The sequence below is a fragment of the Sminthopsis crassicaudata genome, chromosome 3 (genome assembly GCF_048593235.1).
Source record: "Sminthopsis crassicaudata isolate SCR6 chromosome 3, ASM4859323v1, whole genome shotgun sequence".
NCBI lineage: Eukaryota > Metazoa > Chordata > Mammalia > Dasyuromorphia > Dasyuridae > Sminthopsis > Sminthopsis crassicaudata.
In genome coordinates, this window is record NC_133619.1 from 604903480 (window position 1) to 604919737 (window position 16258).

Genomic DNA, 16258 nt, shown 5'->3' on the forward strand with positions numbered 1-16258 from the left:
GAAGGGAAATAATTTACCCACAACTATCCGGATATAAAATAATGAGTCTTAGGAGTCCCTGTACAAGGCCTTTTCAATTAGAGAAGACTTGTCTTATTCAAAGCAAATCTTGAGGTTTTCCTTCAGATGAGAAGCAAATAGTTTCCTAGGAGTTAAAAACAGAATTGGATGTGGCTCTGTCAGACCCGGGGTCCAGAAAGGGTCCCCCTTGAATTTCTGGGAGGTGAAAACTCAGAAAAGGGAAGCGACTCATCACAACCAGGGGAGAGGGGGGAGAGGAAAAGAGAGAGACAGCCTTCTCAGCCCAACTCCAGCTCGGTATTTATTAGTATCAAACAAAGGTGGCTCCGTGCCAAAGCATGGAGAGATGCGCTTGCACAGAGAAGGGATTACTTATATAAGCATTAGTCAGCATGGTTACATCATTGTTAGCCTATATGGCAGACTGCAGATGCAGGATCCTTGAAGCCTGGGTTTTCACACTCCACCTGTTCAGGGATCCATGCCCAGCTTGGTTGTGTTGTGGGACTGAGCCCGAGCACTGCATTCCTACCCCCAACTACGTGTGCTCTAACGTAGGAGAAGGCCAAGTTCACCAGCCAGGAGGATGGTCGGCAGTTCGGCCAAGTCGAGCCCAGGCTATTCCAGCACCGCTGCGGGGTCCCCCACAAGGGTGTGGACCTCCTGTGTGCGGGAGCTCACAGTCGGTAGGGTTGCTGATGTGACATGACTATGGTCAAGGGTAAAGACACAGCCCTTGCGTATAACAGGGCATGCGCGCTATCTTTGGCAGCATGAGGAGATCAAAAGCCGTTCAATGTTGCAGCATGACCTTCCACGTCTGTCCAAATTCATCATTCAGAAGGGATGTCATGCCGTATGAGCATCAAGGGCCTGCTCCACGCGGAGGCTCGGAGCCCTGCGGACAACCTCCCCTGGGGGCGTGATGACATTCCATGGTGTTCGCTTCATGCACTGCCCGGCCGAAAGGTAACCCAGTTGTGAGGCCGCATGGTTGGGCAGGATTCAACCAGGCAAAACCAGGTATGCTGCCCCTCCATGGTCCCATCAAGCAAGCCCACCCACTGTTCCCACGGGCCCTCAGGCCCCACAGGGCAGGGCTGGTATGTCACAGTTTGAGGGTGATAGGAGAGGGAAGTCATCGGCACAAGCAACGGGAAGTCCTGCCCATCCAACAGTGTGCGGCCGAGCTTGGAGTCCAGAGCCCTCAGGGTTCCGGCCACTTTGGTGCTTCACACGCGGCCTTCTTCGGGTCCTGGGGGATCCTCGGGAGAGAGAGAAACACTCGTGATGGGCCTTGGGAGAGGGACACCCAGCGGAAGTGAGGGCTCTCAGCCCGGCCGCTCGGGCCAGGCCTCGGGGTCAGGGCCCAGGAGCGGCCGCCGCGGGCCAGCGAGGCTTTTATCCGGACACCCTCTGAAGGACTGCTGATTCTATAAAGGTGCAGCCCGCTGGACGGGGGCCTCATAGACAGCCCCTCTATCTGCACACTGGCTCAAAGAACCTCTTCCCAACCTCCCCAGGGCGCACAGCCCCAAACCTGGCCCCACCTGAGACCTGCGAGATCCCCCGTACGTCCCCTCAGGGCCCCCGGGCTCCCTGTCAGTGGGACGCTGACCAGACCTCCCGTCCCGCCTGTCCCCGATCCCAGCAGCCCCTTTCTGGTCACGTTGTACAAGAGTCCGGACAGCCGGGTCCGTGGGGAGTGAACACCCCCCAAAAAGGTCCGGGAGGTCTGCAACGGGGAAATTACCGGGGGAGGTGATGAATCACAGCCTCGGGCACTACTTGGGCCTTGCCCCACCCCGTCTAGAACTTGTCAGACCCTGGGCCCCGCAGTACTGCCGGCCGGCCGCACGGTGGCAACAGCACCGGTGACGCGGCTCTGAACCTGGCAGAGTGAGGCGGCTCCCACCCCGCCTCGGGCCCCTTCCCTGGCCGCAGCGCGCGCATTCTAGGCACGGGCCCAGCAGCGGGACTGTAAATGCCCCGAGTGAAGGGGAACCAGCCCTGCGGCACGCGGCTGTCTCCACAGACAGAGGGCCAGGCCCGAGGCAGTGACGGGTCCTCGGCTGACCCGTCGGTGGGGGCAGCGGCAGTAAAGGTGTTTAATTGCTCGTGACCACACATCACAGGGCACCCGGTTCGCGGGCCGTGGGAAGGGTATGTCAGGCCACAGGTCCGGGATCCTCGGAGACCAGCCGCTCCTCGGTGCTACCCGGGCCAGAAACGCGGCGGAGGGATACTATGTGCAATAAAACATTCACAAAACTACGCTCGGCCGGAACTCTAAATCGTACCCTCCCTCTCCACCCCCCGCGTCTGAAAAGCTGCTTTTTATCCACCAGAGGGAGCAGCAGCACTGCGTTCCAGTCTGGCCTAAAGGCGGGGTAGGATAGAGGGCCTAGCTCGAGGAAAGCAAAGAGTAGCTATGCCTTCTGGGAATCGTAGTCCTTTCTCCTAAAGGACAGCCCTCCGAGATGGCGCGCGATGCCTTTCGGGAATTGTAGTACCGATGAGAGCGCTGTCCGAGCTTCCTGGGCTTCCGCCTGACTGACTCTCACTTTCGGGAACTTTGACTCCCAGAGGGCAGCGGGGCTGGGGGAGGGGTCTCTGCTCCGGCTTCTGGCTCTGACGGATCCAGAAGGTAAAAGGTCGATTTCTAAGGGACCTCCAAGGCAGGGTGAGTATGACTTAGGGTGATGATCCCCAGGTCCGGCGTCCCTTCTTGAGCCCCTTCCTGGCCCGCGGCTCTCCTCCTTGGCCCTTCACTTACTGACCTCCTCGGTGAACCCCATGACTCCTCAGGCTCCCCTCACTGGCCCCCACAGTGACTCCTCACAGCCCCCTTACTGACCCCTCAGTGACCCCTCACAGCCCCTTACTGACCCCTCAGTGACCCCTCACAGCCCCTTACTGACCCCTCAGTGACCCCCCACAGCCCCCTCACTGAACCCTCCATGACTCCCCTTACTGACCCCTCAGTGACCCCTCACAGCCTCCTTACTGACCCCCTCAGTGACCCCTCACAGCCCCCCTTACTGACCCCCTCAGTGAACCCTCCATGACTCCCCATAACCCCCTGATACCCCAACCTTCAGGGCACCCCCAAAGATTCCCCATAGTTCCGCTCACAGCCATACCCCGAGCCTCTCACTGAGAACCCATGACTCCCAGAGCGTACCTAACCCTTAATAACCCGCAGTAATACCTCATGAGTCCCTTTACTGTTCCCCCCCCCTCCAAAGACTCGGACTCCTTGTAGCCCCGCACTGTGACGCCTTGGAGACCCCTGACGTCTCCTCCAAGCCCACTCCCACTCTCAGGAAGGTGTTGCCCCCAGGGCAGAAGATAAGGTCTGAGGTGGGGTAACCCTGGCAGGAGAGATTCAGCCTTGGATACACATCCCTTGGCTGGTGGGTCTCCATTTGTGTGAGAATAGAATGGTTTCCCTTCCCATCCCATGGAAGGGCACCGGGGCTTCCTTCTTGTAAGTTCCATTTTGAAAAGGACATTGATACTGATATAGATGAAATTTATCTGTCTACCTTTGGCGATGATGGCCCTTTAAACTCTGCCCTTTCCCAGTCCTCCAGGGTCTCTAGAAGAGACGGACAGATGTGCAGTTGGGTCTAGAACCTGATCCTTGTCTTTCCCCCGATTCTGGAAGAATTCCCAGCACAACAGCCCTGTGCCACATAGGTTGGAAAAGATTAAAGGAGCTTAGGACTAGGGAACTGGGCCAGGGATCACTTAAAGGGGAAACAGCATCTCAAAGTGTCAGGACAGAGGGAAAGAAAAAAGAGGCGAGACCTTTGTCAACAAACTTAATTATTTCCTGTGCTTGGTTTTCCCTACTTACTGAGCTGCAAACTTCTTGAGAGAAAAGTATAACCTTTATACTCTGACAGCACTGAGAATCATAGCTTTGAAACTAGCAGGAACTTTAAAGGCCGTTTAGTCCCAGCCTTTCATTCTAAAGATGAGGAAACAGTCACAGAGCATGGAGTGGCTTACCCCAAGTCATACAGTTAGTAAGTGGCTGAGCTAGAACTGGAACCCACATCTTCCCATCATGTCCGCCTTCCCTCCTCCCCCAGTGCTGCCCGACCTCTCCATTTTCCAGCTTTTCTCCTGGAGCAGTGGTATCAAACTCCAACGGAAATGATTGTACATAAGGATTCATGAGGTTACCTGTTCACTTAGAAAACCACATATTAACATTATCTATGTTCTATTGTATTTTTGTTAATTTCATCTTGATGTGGTTTGGGCTGCACTCCGGAGTGTTTGTGGCAGGTATATGACATCTGCCCTAGAGCACTGCGAAGATGAAGTTTGAAAAGTAGTCAGATGATGAAGCACCTTGAATGGCTAGGAAAGGAATCTGGACTTGGTCTTCCTGAGTCCTAGAGGGAGCAGGAAGAGAAAGACACTGGGCATGTTAGGAAGAGTAATCTGTTAGTCCCTGTAGGAGAGAGTGGAGAAAGCTGGAGGTGGGGAAGCAAAGAGTAGCAGACAAGAATGCAGATCTAAGGAAGGAGGCCGTATGGAATAGCAGAACAGGCCTGGATGGAGGCAGGGGATCTGGATTTGACTCTAGCTCTCTCATTCTTAGGTTGTGAAACCACGGGCAAATCATTTCATCCCAAACCTGTTTTCCCAAGGATGAAATGCCCCAAACTCTCCAGTGGCTCACAATTACCTCAAGGGTAACTTACTTGCCATTTAAGGACAACCTTAAATCTGGGTCTGACCTACTTTCCAGCCTGATTTTATATTATTCCCCTTCCAGAGCTTTATATTCTAGCCAAGCGAAATTGTCCTCAAACTCAGCATTCCACCCATGTTGTGTGTTTGCACAGGCTGTCCCCCGTGCCCGGCCTCCACTCCCTCCAAAACTCTGCCTTCAGAAGTCTTGTCTTCCTTGAGGGCAGGACCGTCCTTTATATGGCAGCTCCTTCATGAAGCACTCTTCCTCTCTCTGTTTGTTAGTTCTCCCGCTTCCCCCCTTATAATCCTTTTGCACTGACTCATATTTTTTTTCCTCTTTTTTATTATTATTATAGCTTTTTATTTACAAGATATATGCATGGGTAATTTTTCAGCATTGACGATTGCAAAGCCTTTTGTTCCAATTTTTCCCTTCCTTCCCCCCCCCCCAGATGGCAGGTTGACCAATACATGTTAAATACATTAGAGTATAAGTTAAATACCATATATGTAGACATGTCCAAACAGTTGTTTTGCTGTACAAAAGGAATCGGACTTTGAAACAGTGTACAATTAGCCTGTGAAGCAAATCAAAAATGCAGATGGTCAAAAATAAAGGGATTGGGAATTGTATGTAGTGGTTCATACTTTCTCATATCTTTGTACATGTTGTATTTCCCAGCAGAGGAGATGCTCCGTGGAGCGAGGGAACTCTGTTATAGTTTTTGTGTCCCATCCATGCCTCTTGGGTCAGTTACACTAGTGGGGGCCTGATAGACATTTATTGAATCTAGTTAAATTACATACAATTTAAAGCAGCAAAATGGGGCAGTGGATAGTGCCCTGAAGTCAGGGGGTCCTGAGTTCAAATCTGGCCCCAGATACTCAACATTCCCTAACTTTGTGGCCCTGAGCAAGTCACTTAACCCCAATTGCCTGGGGAGGGGTTACATACTACTTAATTATTCACCTTTGAGGATGATTGTGAGAAAAGCATTTTGGAAACCTTCAAGCACCATAAAAATAGGAATTATTACTTCCTTCATAGATCACATAAAAGAATGTAGTAATAATCTACATTTTTATTTTGCTTGAAAATCATTTTGATCCCAAGCACTCTTAAGTAAGTGATGCAAGTATTAGCTCCATTTTACTGTTGAGGATCTGAGGGGTTAAGTGACTTGCCCTAATCCCACAGGCCAGGTAGAATTGGTAGCTCCTATTTACAAAGCATTTCACATTTGTTATCTCACTTAATCCTTGCAATTACTCTATGAGTTGATTCTCTTGTTAGTCCCATTGACTGAGGAGAAAACTGAAGTGCTGGGATGTTAAATGATTTGATGAATGCCACATAGCTAAAATGTCTAATGGTGGAATTTGAACTTGGGTCTTCCTGACCTCACGTTCACCATTTTACTTCAGAAATGACATGAAAACTATAAAGGGAAAAAGTATAACAACTCCCCAAATGTTTACTTTCCTAAAGCCAAAAGGACCTTTTGGCTTCCCCATGAGTATGGTCGGTCCTTCCATTAACAGAGATGACTGACAGTTGATGTTTAAGATGACTTGAGCCCTACTGTGTATGTGAGAGAAGAAAAGAGTTTTTATCACCTCGAAAGAAAAAAAAAAAAAAAAGGAAAGAAGAAATGGAGGGAGCTATAACTAAAACTTGAACCCTGTACTTTTCAGCATACGATTTGTTATGCTGTGCTGAAATGCATATTTTGAATTCATTTCAGGAAACATTTATTGAGATATTGTGCAAGGCACTCTAGTGGGGCTCCAAAACATCAATTTAACAGCCCTCATGTAATCAAATGGTCTATTGGGGGATACAATCTATACACAAATAAATATAGCACAAGGTAAACTGAGGGAGACAGTGTTTAAGGTGAGGGTGGGGGAGATCTGGAAAATTTCACAGTGGAGTTGACACCTCAGCTAAATCTAGAAGGAAGTCACAGATTGGGAGTCTGGGAAGTGACTTGTGAGAGTGTTTGAAGGCTGGAAATCCAGTTTGGGAAACAACTAGTGTTTCAGTTTGGCTGAAACATTGAATTTTTAAAAGGAAGTAATGTGAAATAAAGCTGAAAAGTCAGAAAAGAATCAGATTGTGAAGGATCTTAAACAGAAAACTCAGTAGTTTTCATTTTCTCCTAGAAGCAGTGGGGAGCCACAGAAGAGTTTGAGCATAGGAGTGATCCTGTCTTTGCCTTATGAATTATTTTAGTTAAGGTATGGAGGATAAATTAGAGAGACTGGAAGCAGAGAGGCCAATTAGGAGGCCGTAGCAGTGGTTCAAGTGAGAAGTGCTCAGGAATTGAACTAGAGACAGGCTTCAAGAGATAGGGGCTTGGAATTAATGACTTTGGCTCCTCTTAAGGACTCACCATGTTCTAATTTATTTTGCACTTGGATTGCATACATGTCTGAGCAAAGAGATTCAGAGACTCTACACAAGCAGCCAGCTCACCTCCTCCTCCTCCTCTTCTGCCAGAGCAAACCTTTCCCTTTGTTCTTCTTGGCAGTAGTTCCTGGGCTGATTTTAGGCACCAGAGTAAATAAACCCAGAAAGAACTGAACACTTGCAAGATGGAATTAGGAAAATTAGGAATTCCAGAGGTGAAGACAAAATGAGCCTCTAGGGACCTCTCATTAATGAACAGTTCTGATGGGCCCTTGGTGAATCCATGGGCTTGGAGGCCAACAGAACAGCCTGAAACAGCTGTCTTGGGTTCTCAGGCTTCACTCCTTTCTCCTGACGAGTTCCCCCAAGTGCCCTCCTTGGGCATTTCTCTTTAGTGACCTCCCTCCAGCTTTGCTGCTCTAGTGTTTCTCCTCTTCTGCCTCATAGCCTATCCCCTTAGGGCCAGGGTGATAAGAAGCTACTTCTTCTATTAATGTACTAATTCAGTGCCATAAACATTTATTAAATAACTACCACTTACCCTGTACTTGGGGCTGGACAGAGATGAAAAAATAGTATAATCAGGGCAGCTAGTTGGTGCAGATGATAGAGCACCAGCCCTGAAGTCAGAGGACCTGAGTTTAAATCTGGCCTCAGATACTGTGTGACCCTGGGCAAGTCACTTAACTTCAATTGCCTCAGCCAAAAAAAGAAAAGAAAAAATATTATACTCCTTAACCTTAGGGTACTTATAATCTAATGGATATGGGGGAGGAATACAACACAGGCACAAATTAATATGAAACAAGTGAAAATGAGATTAATTCCCAGAAGTCATCCAGAGTAGAAGAGATCACTTTCCTCTGAGAAGAGGAAATAGGGAAGGTTTCATGAAGGGTCTGGTACCTGAATTAGACCCTGAAGGAAGGAAGGAATTTTGATGGTTGGAGAAGAACAATACAGGCATGGAAGAGAGTTATAAATAAAGACACACAGAGAGAAGAAGACAAGATGAAAATAGTACAGTTTGAGGAAGATAGAGAATTAATGAATGGGAATAGTATGAGATAAAGCTGAATGGTCCACTGGACCTTGTTTGTGGAAAGCCCTGGAATGCCAGAACCAGGAGCTTGTACTGCATTCAGCAAGCAATAGAGTGCAACCATAAGTTTTTGAATGGAAGAAGGGCACGGCTAAGAGATGCATATGTATTAGTAAAATTGTTTTCATGATATGGAGCATAGATAGGTTTAAAGACAAAGAGAGCAGCTAGGATATTATTATGACAAACCAGGTAGGAAAAAAGGTAAAAAATAAAAATAAAAGCGTGGAATAACTTGTTTCTAGAGTACGTTAAGATTTACAAAGTGATCTCATCCAGTTCTGAGAAGCAGATGGTGCTGATATTTTTATCTCCGTTTTAGAGAAGAAGAAACTCGGTGCCAGTGTTGTTATCTCTGTTTTAGAGATGAGGAAACGAGGGGCTAGATAGGTAATGTGATTTATATAAGTTCTCCAAGCTAGAAATGAACAGAGCTGGGCCACTGAGCCTGGGTCTCTGGACTCCAAGTTTCTTCCTACATTGGTACCCCGAGACGATCCCTCATCACAGGCAAATGAAGTCTCAGACTCACCCAGAGGCAGTGAGCAGACCAGCGTGGCGGAGAAGAACAGGGCCGGAGAAGTAGGTTGTGTCTCTGGGGAGAGAACTTTAAATGCCGGCCTAAAGCTTGGGCAGGAATTGAGACTAGGCTGGTGGTTTCAGAAGCAGCACTTCCCACCAGACTTAGTTTGCTTTTTCATCCACTTCAATTCCTTTTGCTTCAGCCAAAAGAGCTCAAGTCCAGGCCTTGTTCTGCCACTCCTCAGAGTGGACAGGTCAGTTCCCTGGGCACCCAGTTCTCCCTTGTAAGATGAGGGGGTCAGATTAGTTGTCTTTCAGGCCCTTCCTAGCTTTGAGACACTGTGTTCTAAGCCCCTCCCAGCGCCAGTGTTCTAAGGTCTCTAGCTCTGACATTCTGTGATTTTTATCTGCCATCTTCTTATCTGTGTCCTATTTACTCATTTTTCAAGACCCAGCCATGGCCCCAACTCTTTTTCTAACTGTACGCTGATCTTTTTTTCTCTCTGTACTACTATTCTTATAGTTAGGTCTGTAGTTTAATACTTAGTCTGTAATTATTTCATGCAGGACAGTTCTGTATTCTCAACTGGATTATTAACTTAAAAAGTGGAAAAGATATCTCATATGTATTTCTGGGGTTTACAACCACAGAATCATCTTTAATTTCAATTCTTAATTTTAATTTAATTCTTGATTTAACTTTTCTTTTTCAGGCAAGTACTAAGTCTTGTAAATTCTACCTCCCTGACCTCTCCTACATCCGTCCTCTTCTCCCTACTTATCACAGCTACCATTCTTACCCAAGCCCTCATTCCCCTCTTGTCTATACTATTTTTTTAAATTTTAATTTAATTTAATTTTTAATTTATTTTTAACATACAGTGCTTTATGAATCATTTTGGGAAAGAAAAATCAACAAAAAAAAGAAAAACTATGGGAGAGAAAAAAAATTTTTAAAAAGTGAACATGGTATCTGTTGATTTGCATTCAGTCTCCTTAGTTCTTTTTCTGGATGCATATTGCCCATACTATTTTAATAGTCTTCCTCCACTGGAATATTCCTAAAGTAAGATCTGACCACATCAATCTGACCCTCATTTTCTTGGTGGAGCTGGTGGCTACTGTTATGGGATTTATTTTTAGGCAAGAGATTAAGAACAGCTTAAAGATGAATTATGAGGCTTTCTTGAAGCCGACCAGTGATACAGCCAGTTACCGATGTGAGCCAGTGGGTACCACCCAGAAAACTTTGCAATACTGCAGGCCTGGAGCGATACAGACTGAGGAATTCCTGCCTACTCTGCAGCTTTTCTCAGTATATTGTAGATAACCAGTACGAGATGGCATAAGCTGGTGGTTGACAGGTCTGTCCTTGCCTAGACTTGAGGACATTATTCTCAGCTTCCTTCCTTTGTGGCCTTCACTATGCAAACTGCTGAAAAGTTTTCTGAACAGACTGATCCAGTCACCACCTGGCAGTTCTGATCTCCCCGCCCCCAGCTTTTAGGGACTGGGGGAGCACTGTGGGTAACAGCTGCCCACCTTCTGATTGCCCTTTCAGTGGGGCTGTTTCCCAGAGGCAGGGCTCTGGTCCTGGGGGCCCTTGATGTGACCTGACCTCCTCTTTGGTGCCATAGGGTCTCCTGCTGCCTGGGAAGATGAGCCCTGTGCCCATCAAAGGCTCTCATGTTTGACTCTGTGGTTTGCAGCAGGCAGTTGCTGAGCACAGAGCTCACACATGAAGATCAAGAAGCTTTAGTGGCTCCTTGCTGCTTCTAGGATAAAACGCAGACTCCTCTGTTCGGCATTTAAGATCTTTCACAATTTGAGTCCATGCTACTTAACCAGGCTGATTGCCTGTGCATCACAATTTTTATGTTCCAAGAAAACCAGCCTATTTGTTCTTCCCTATATTCAGTATTCCATCTCCCACTTCCATGCTTTTGCAAGTCTGTTCCCCATGCCCAAAAGCATCTTCCAACCCAATTGCTTACTCCCCAGGAGGCTTCTCCAGATCCCTCTGACTAATGCTTGCCTTCCCTTTTCCTTTGCTTTCACGTTGTATATCCATATCTCCCATAACTCCTTGTGCACATGTATTTCCTCAGTAGTTTTTAAGCTCTTTGAGGAAACTAGCAGTCTCTTCTTGGCATCTTCAGCTCCTAGGACAGTCTCTGATCCAGAAAGCCAAGGATTACATCTGGGATTTTATCAGTCTCGGCAACTCAGATATAAAAAATTCCCTGAATAAATACCAATGTCTCTGTTACCTTCTCAGCACTTTGTCTTAGAAAACAAGTAGGTGATTTGCCAGTTTTTGTCAGAAGTGAGAATTTGAACCCAGATCTTTTTGACTCCAGAATTGGCTTTCTCTCTATTAAACCATGCTGCCTCCCACCTGGCCCATCAGAGGTTTAACAAGGTTGTTGAGTAATGTCAGGTGTGAAATTTAACCAAAAGGTAAACTGAGGCAACTCTTCATGCAAGTTGTTTTATTAATAGGGCACTAAACCTATTGATAAAGGATGGTCAGTGATACTGCCTCTGGTCAGAGATCCAGAACTGAAGGTACAACTCCGTTTTATAAGCATAAAACTTTTTAAAAAACAACATAAATCATATTAAGTTTGGTAACGTCATAGAGTTTGGAGATCATGATTGGTTACATTAAAAAAAAAAAAGTGGATGTAGTCCTCCTGTGGAACATAGACCACTTCTCTCTATCTCTAACAAATGTTTATGTGCATTAATGAGTCCTAATGCATTCTGAGGTCACTGATTGGGACCAAGGTATATAGGCTCACTGGCCCCTGGGGGATTAAGCAAAACCACCATTTTAATTGCTGAAGATGGGAAAAGGTCAGTTAGTCCCGCTTCTCAAGTTTAACCCACACAACTCTTGTAGGATGCTAAGATGGTGTGTCATGTGTCATGAGAATAGAACTTCCTTAAACCAACAGTGAAAGTGGGAAAACTTAAGCCTTTGGTATTTAACTTCCTAGAGAGACTGAACTTTTGAACTCATAAGCTTCTTCACTCAGAGACAAAGAGGCTTACATAGAATACAGAGTATGGTTACAGAATAAAACCACTTACAGAGTCAAATCAGATAGAAAATGCACTAACAATATCTGATTTTGACAATGAATTCTTGGCATCTAAGTGGTGCTGGACCAAGTTTGAACACCAAGTTCAAATTTAGTCCCAGACATTTAGTAACTGTGCGACCCTGGGAAAGTCATTTTACTACTGTCTGCATCAGTTTTCTCATCTGTCAGATGAGGATAATAAGACCTCCCTCCCAAGGTTGTTGTAAGGATTAAATGAGATAATTTTTGTAAAGCACTTTTCAAACTTTAAAGCACTATATAAGTTCTAGCTTTTAACATCATCATTATTATTACTAATAAATACAGTATCTGGAATAATTCTGGGTACTCAGTGAATATAGTATGGTGCAGTGGAAAGTTACCATTCTAAGGGATACAAGAGGGTTTTGCCCTTGTCTGACTGAACCAACATTGCACAAGTTTCACAGTTCGACTGGTGGATGGAAGGAATGATCAACAGGAAACACATAGAGGAAGCCAGTGGGAGGCTGTTCCTGCATCCTTCTTGGTTCTTCTGCCTCAGCCATCCGACTCAGCTGCTTGTGTCATCCTTCCAGGTTTGAGCCGACCATTGGATGCCATGGGAGTCAGCCCTTCCCTGGGGCTTCCGCCCGTAGCTGGCCCCCATCTTGTAGGCTGTGGAGATGTGATGGAAGGCCAGACTCGCCAGGTATGCTGCGTCACCTCAGTCCTTCTCCCCCTTCCTCTGACTGCCCAGAGTTCTCTGTTTCTCCATTTCTCCCAACATTTCATGTGATGACAATTTACTGCCAGTTCCCAAATAGAATTTATTCTGGTGATAGAGCTGTGAGGATCAGTCCTCTTAGATTCCTCCTTTCCCATTAGAAATAGCCTTAGAGAGGGTTAATGGTTGGTTCTCTCAAATAGGCTAGGTTATGGGAAAGACTTGGAAAGGGCCTCTAGAGTTCAGTCACTAGAGACATCTTTCAGTCCATTAACCCTTCCAGGGGGAGGGGTTGTAACAGATGCACTAATGAGAGAGTTCTCTGATCTCATCTTTAGCAGCTTCTAAAAATGGAAGAACAGATGGATCATGGGTCAGGGTGCATCTGACTCTTAGAAGTCAGGTTGGCCCCTCTGAGGTCAGTGTTGATCTACTCTGGCTCCCCATTTCTCCACAGGGGAAGAAATTCTTCCTCTCCTTTCTCAGATCATCCCCTCCACATCTTGTCCTCTATCTCCTCCTCTCTCCTTTAGTTTCTTCTTGCTTTATTCTTCACTTATCTATTTCTGCATTATTTCTCATTCTTTCTCTTTCTCATTCTGATTCCTCTCTTACCATGGGCACTCAGTTCCTGCTAGCTCTGCTACCTCTTACTATGTAGGATAAATTTGTGGCTTTCCTCTTGTGACCAGCCTGCAAAAGTAACCTTTTAGACCGATATCTTGGAGCACTGGGTTATATTCTCCAAATTGCAGGGATTTGGGCTATAGCCGGGCAGGGAAGTTAGTTGCCTGTCTTGAACAGCCATTGCCTTCTCTCCAACAGGGTAGTTTCTTCCGCCTCTTCTACCCCTGCCAAGAAACTGAGGGGGAAGTTGAGCAGCCCTTATGGATTCCCCGATATGAATACTGCGTTGGCCTGGCGGACTTTCTGCGCATCAATAAGCGCTGGGGGGGAATGCTGTTCAACGTAGCTATGGGTAAGGGTAGGACTGACCTCCTGCTTCTCTTTCCCCTTATCTGCTACTGGAGAAGTGCCTAAACAGGCATGACAATTTTGGAAGTGAAAGGAACAGAGCCTGCAAGCCAACGTTGGACTGGATTGTCCTAGTGAGCATTGCTCAAAGAATGGGCTCGTACCTACTGCTCTCTACAGTGGCTGACACGGTAGCCTACGTATTCCTCTCTCCTGTTGTTCCCTCTTGGATGACATGATCTATCCCTAGAAGCCCTGCCCCCTAGAAATGTGTTTTCTCCACCTCATCCTCCCCTTTCACCATATTTAACCCTAACTTCTGTGTTATTCTCATCTTTCCCAAGAGACTGGTGGGCTAGTAATGATATGTGATAAGTACTTTTGGAATCAGGGAAGGGCCCTTACTCCCACTTGTATTCACTTAGCCCCTGACGCTACCAACTCCGATGTAATAGGGAGTTCCATTTTCTGTGTTTCTCCTAGGGTCCTGCCGCCTCCCCATCAGTTGGAATGGCCGCTTTAAACCACAGGGCTCTGGGTACCCACTGATCATTTTCTCCCATGGCTTGGGAGCCTTCAGGTGAGAGCTCTCCTCTGCTTCTCCCATCTTTTGCGCAGTGAAAGTTACTAATCCAATAACGTTATTAATCTGCACTGTTATACTATGGGCCTCACTGCCAGAGGGCAGCAGGTAAGTGGAGAAATAGTACTTTCTTTCCATTTGCTATCTATTTTGTATTGGCTTATGTTCCTATCAAAATCTATAGTTTACAAAGCAGTTGACTCGTTACCTTCCAAGGCAGGTGCTACAATGTAAATGTCATTATTCCTATTTTGTAGATGAGAAAAACTAAGCCCAGATAGGTCATTATTTGCTCACAGTTTAGTATAGCTGGCAAGCAGCATAGAGACTCAACTCCTATCTCTTGACTGCATTTACGGTGTCTGTAAGAAACTAGGTTTTCCTTCTATGTGAGTTCCTTTTCCATGAAGTCTTTCCAGGATGACCCCAATCCTTTCCCTACCTCAGATACCTTCCCCTCTAACTTCACTAACCCCTCCCCTTTACTGAAATATACAGAAGATTTACCTTTAAAAATATGAGATAAAAGCTTGGAACATGAGGTTTTGCAGGGGTGAATGTTGAAAATTCTCCATGCATATGTTTTGAAAATAAAAAGCTTTAATTAAAAAAACTATGACATGCTGTATAGATGTAATTATCAGGCCGGATGGTGCTCTTTGTTTTCATGGGAGGAAATGGTCAAAGAATATTCTACATTTGCTAAGCCATTCATGACTCCAAATGAGATTCTTAAACGTCAACTTCCAAACCGTGGTCTGGTCTCCCTCTGAATCTTGTGAATTTTCTCCTTCCATTTTTGTAATTGACAGATTCTAATCTAGGCTAATCTGTGCTAATGCCTTAGTATTTCATCTTTATGGCCGACTTAGGCCAAATCTTGCTTCATCGTCATTGATAAGGCTTCAAGAGTCACTCTGGTCAGAAGTTTCATCACCAGCCCTCTAGGGATGAGTTCTCAGGTGGCAAACACGCTGTAGCTCTGCATAATGCCCTTTCTGCTGGGTAGGGTCTGCCAGGGCTTATACCCCTCTAGTGTAGGTTTCAAAGGCCGGAAGGCCCTCTGTGCCACATTAAGGCATTGGCAGAGTACTTTGATGGACAATCTTTAGGTGGCCAGCTTCTTCAAAGGAAGGATCATATCTTCTTTCTGGTAGTCTTTTGATTCATTCAGCAAATGTGGATTAGGTAGATAGTTCACCATAGTGAGAGAAACTCAAGCTTAAGTAAAACAGCCTCCCCCCACGAGGAGTTCTAGTCTACTAAGGGGATTGAGAAATGTGCGTGGGAAACCCAGTTCGAGATGGAAAGTGACATATTAAGACATAGAAGGGTCTTATTATCAGCAGTGGAAGTGCAGGGGCATAACAAGTTGGGGAAGGCCTCCTTCAGCAGAGAGCAGGTGAGCTGGCCCTTGACCAGATGGAGGTGGAACCAGTGCCCTGGGCTGTATTGGTCTGGTGTAATTAGGTGAAGAGCCAGGGTGTGGGGGCTGGAAAATGCCCACTGTTTTCATGGAATGGTGATTAGCAAAAGACTTCTGTGAGAAAATAGGATCGTGAGGTGACAAGACAGGAAGTGCTGCAGAATCCTAGATTTGGATAATAAGCATCCCCATTTCTGTGGCATTTTTAAGACCTACAAAGTGCTTTCTTACAGCAGCCCTGTAAGGTGAATGGTGTACGGATCACACTCGTGAAATTGATGCTCAGGCTGACATATGTGATTTCCCCAGAGTCCTTCAACTAAGAGAGTGCCAGGACTCAGCTCCAGAACTTGCAAACCCCTCATCTTACAGATGAGGAAACTAAGGGACAGATTGGCAGCAAGCTCCCTGAGCCACAAAAATAAGTGGTGGGGGCAGGAAGGAGGCCAGGCCTCTCAGGGCTCATCTAGGGTGCTTTCTTGTGTGATCCTTGGCCTACTGGAAAGCCTTTGAACGCCAGCCTGAGGAATGTCCTCTCGTCCCCAGACATCCGTGGTCTCTCTCTGACTTTCTAGCTTCTGCCAAGCTGACTAAATATGTTCACCCATGTGTGAGTGAGTAGCAATACTCTGATGGGGAAAGACACTGCATGATATGGGGCAGGTGGGGAAGCTTCCTCAGCTTCCTTCCCCTTATTTCCCTCCCTCT

The 16258-nt window shown here is 46.4% G+C and overlaps 1 protein-coding gene and 1 long non-coding RNA gene across 2 annotated transcripts in view; one reads left to right on the top strand and one right to left on the bottom strand.

The window, feature by feature from the left end:
- Positions 1-312: 312 nt before the first annotated feature.
- Positions 313-2907, bottom strand: LOC141563944 (uncharacterized). The gene is made up of 2 exons (XR_012488544.1): positions 2535-2907; positions 313-1286 (listed from the first exon to the last, which is right to left on the bottom strand). It is a non-coding gene; the product is annotated as an uncharacterized LOC141563944 (long non-coding RNA).
- Positions 2575-16258, top strand: part of PAFAH2 (platelet activating factor acetylhydrolase 2) — a 36170-nt gene continuing 22486 nt past the window's right edge. Inside the window, exons 1-4 of the mRNA XM_074305769.1 lie at positions 2575-2704; positions 12439-12551; positions 13392-13545; positions 14025-14121. Coding sequence (XP_074161870.1) covers positions 12462-12551; positions 13392-13545; positions 14025-14121 — 341 coding nt within the window. The 5' untranslated portion in view covers positions 2575-2704; positions 12439-12461. The remainder of the gene's footprint in view (positions 2705-12438; positions 12552-13391; positions 13546-14024; positions 14122-16258) is intronic.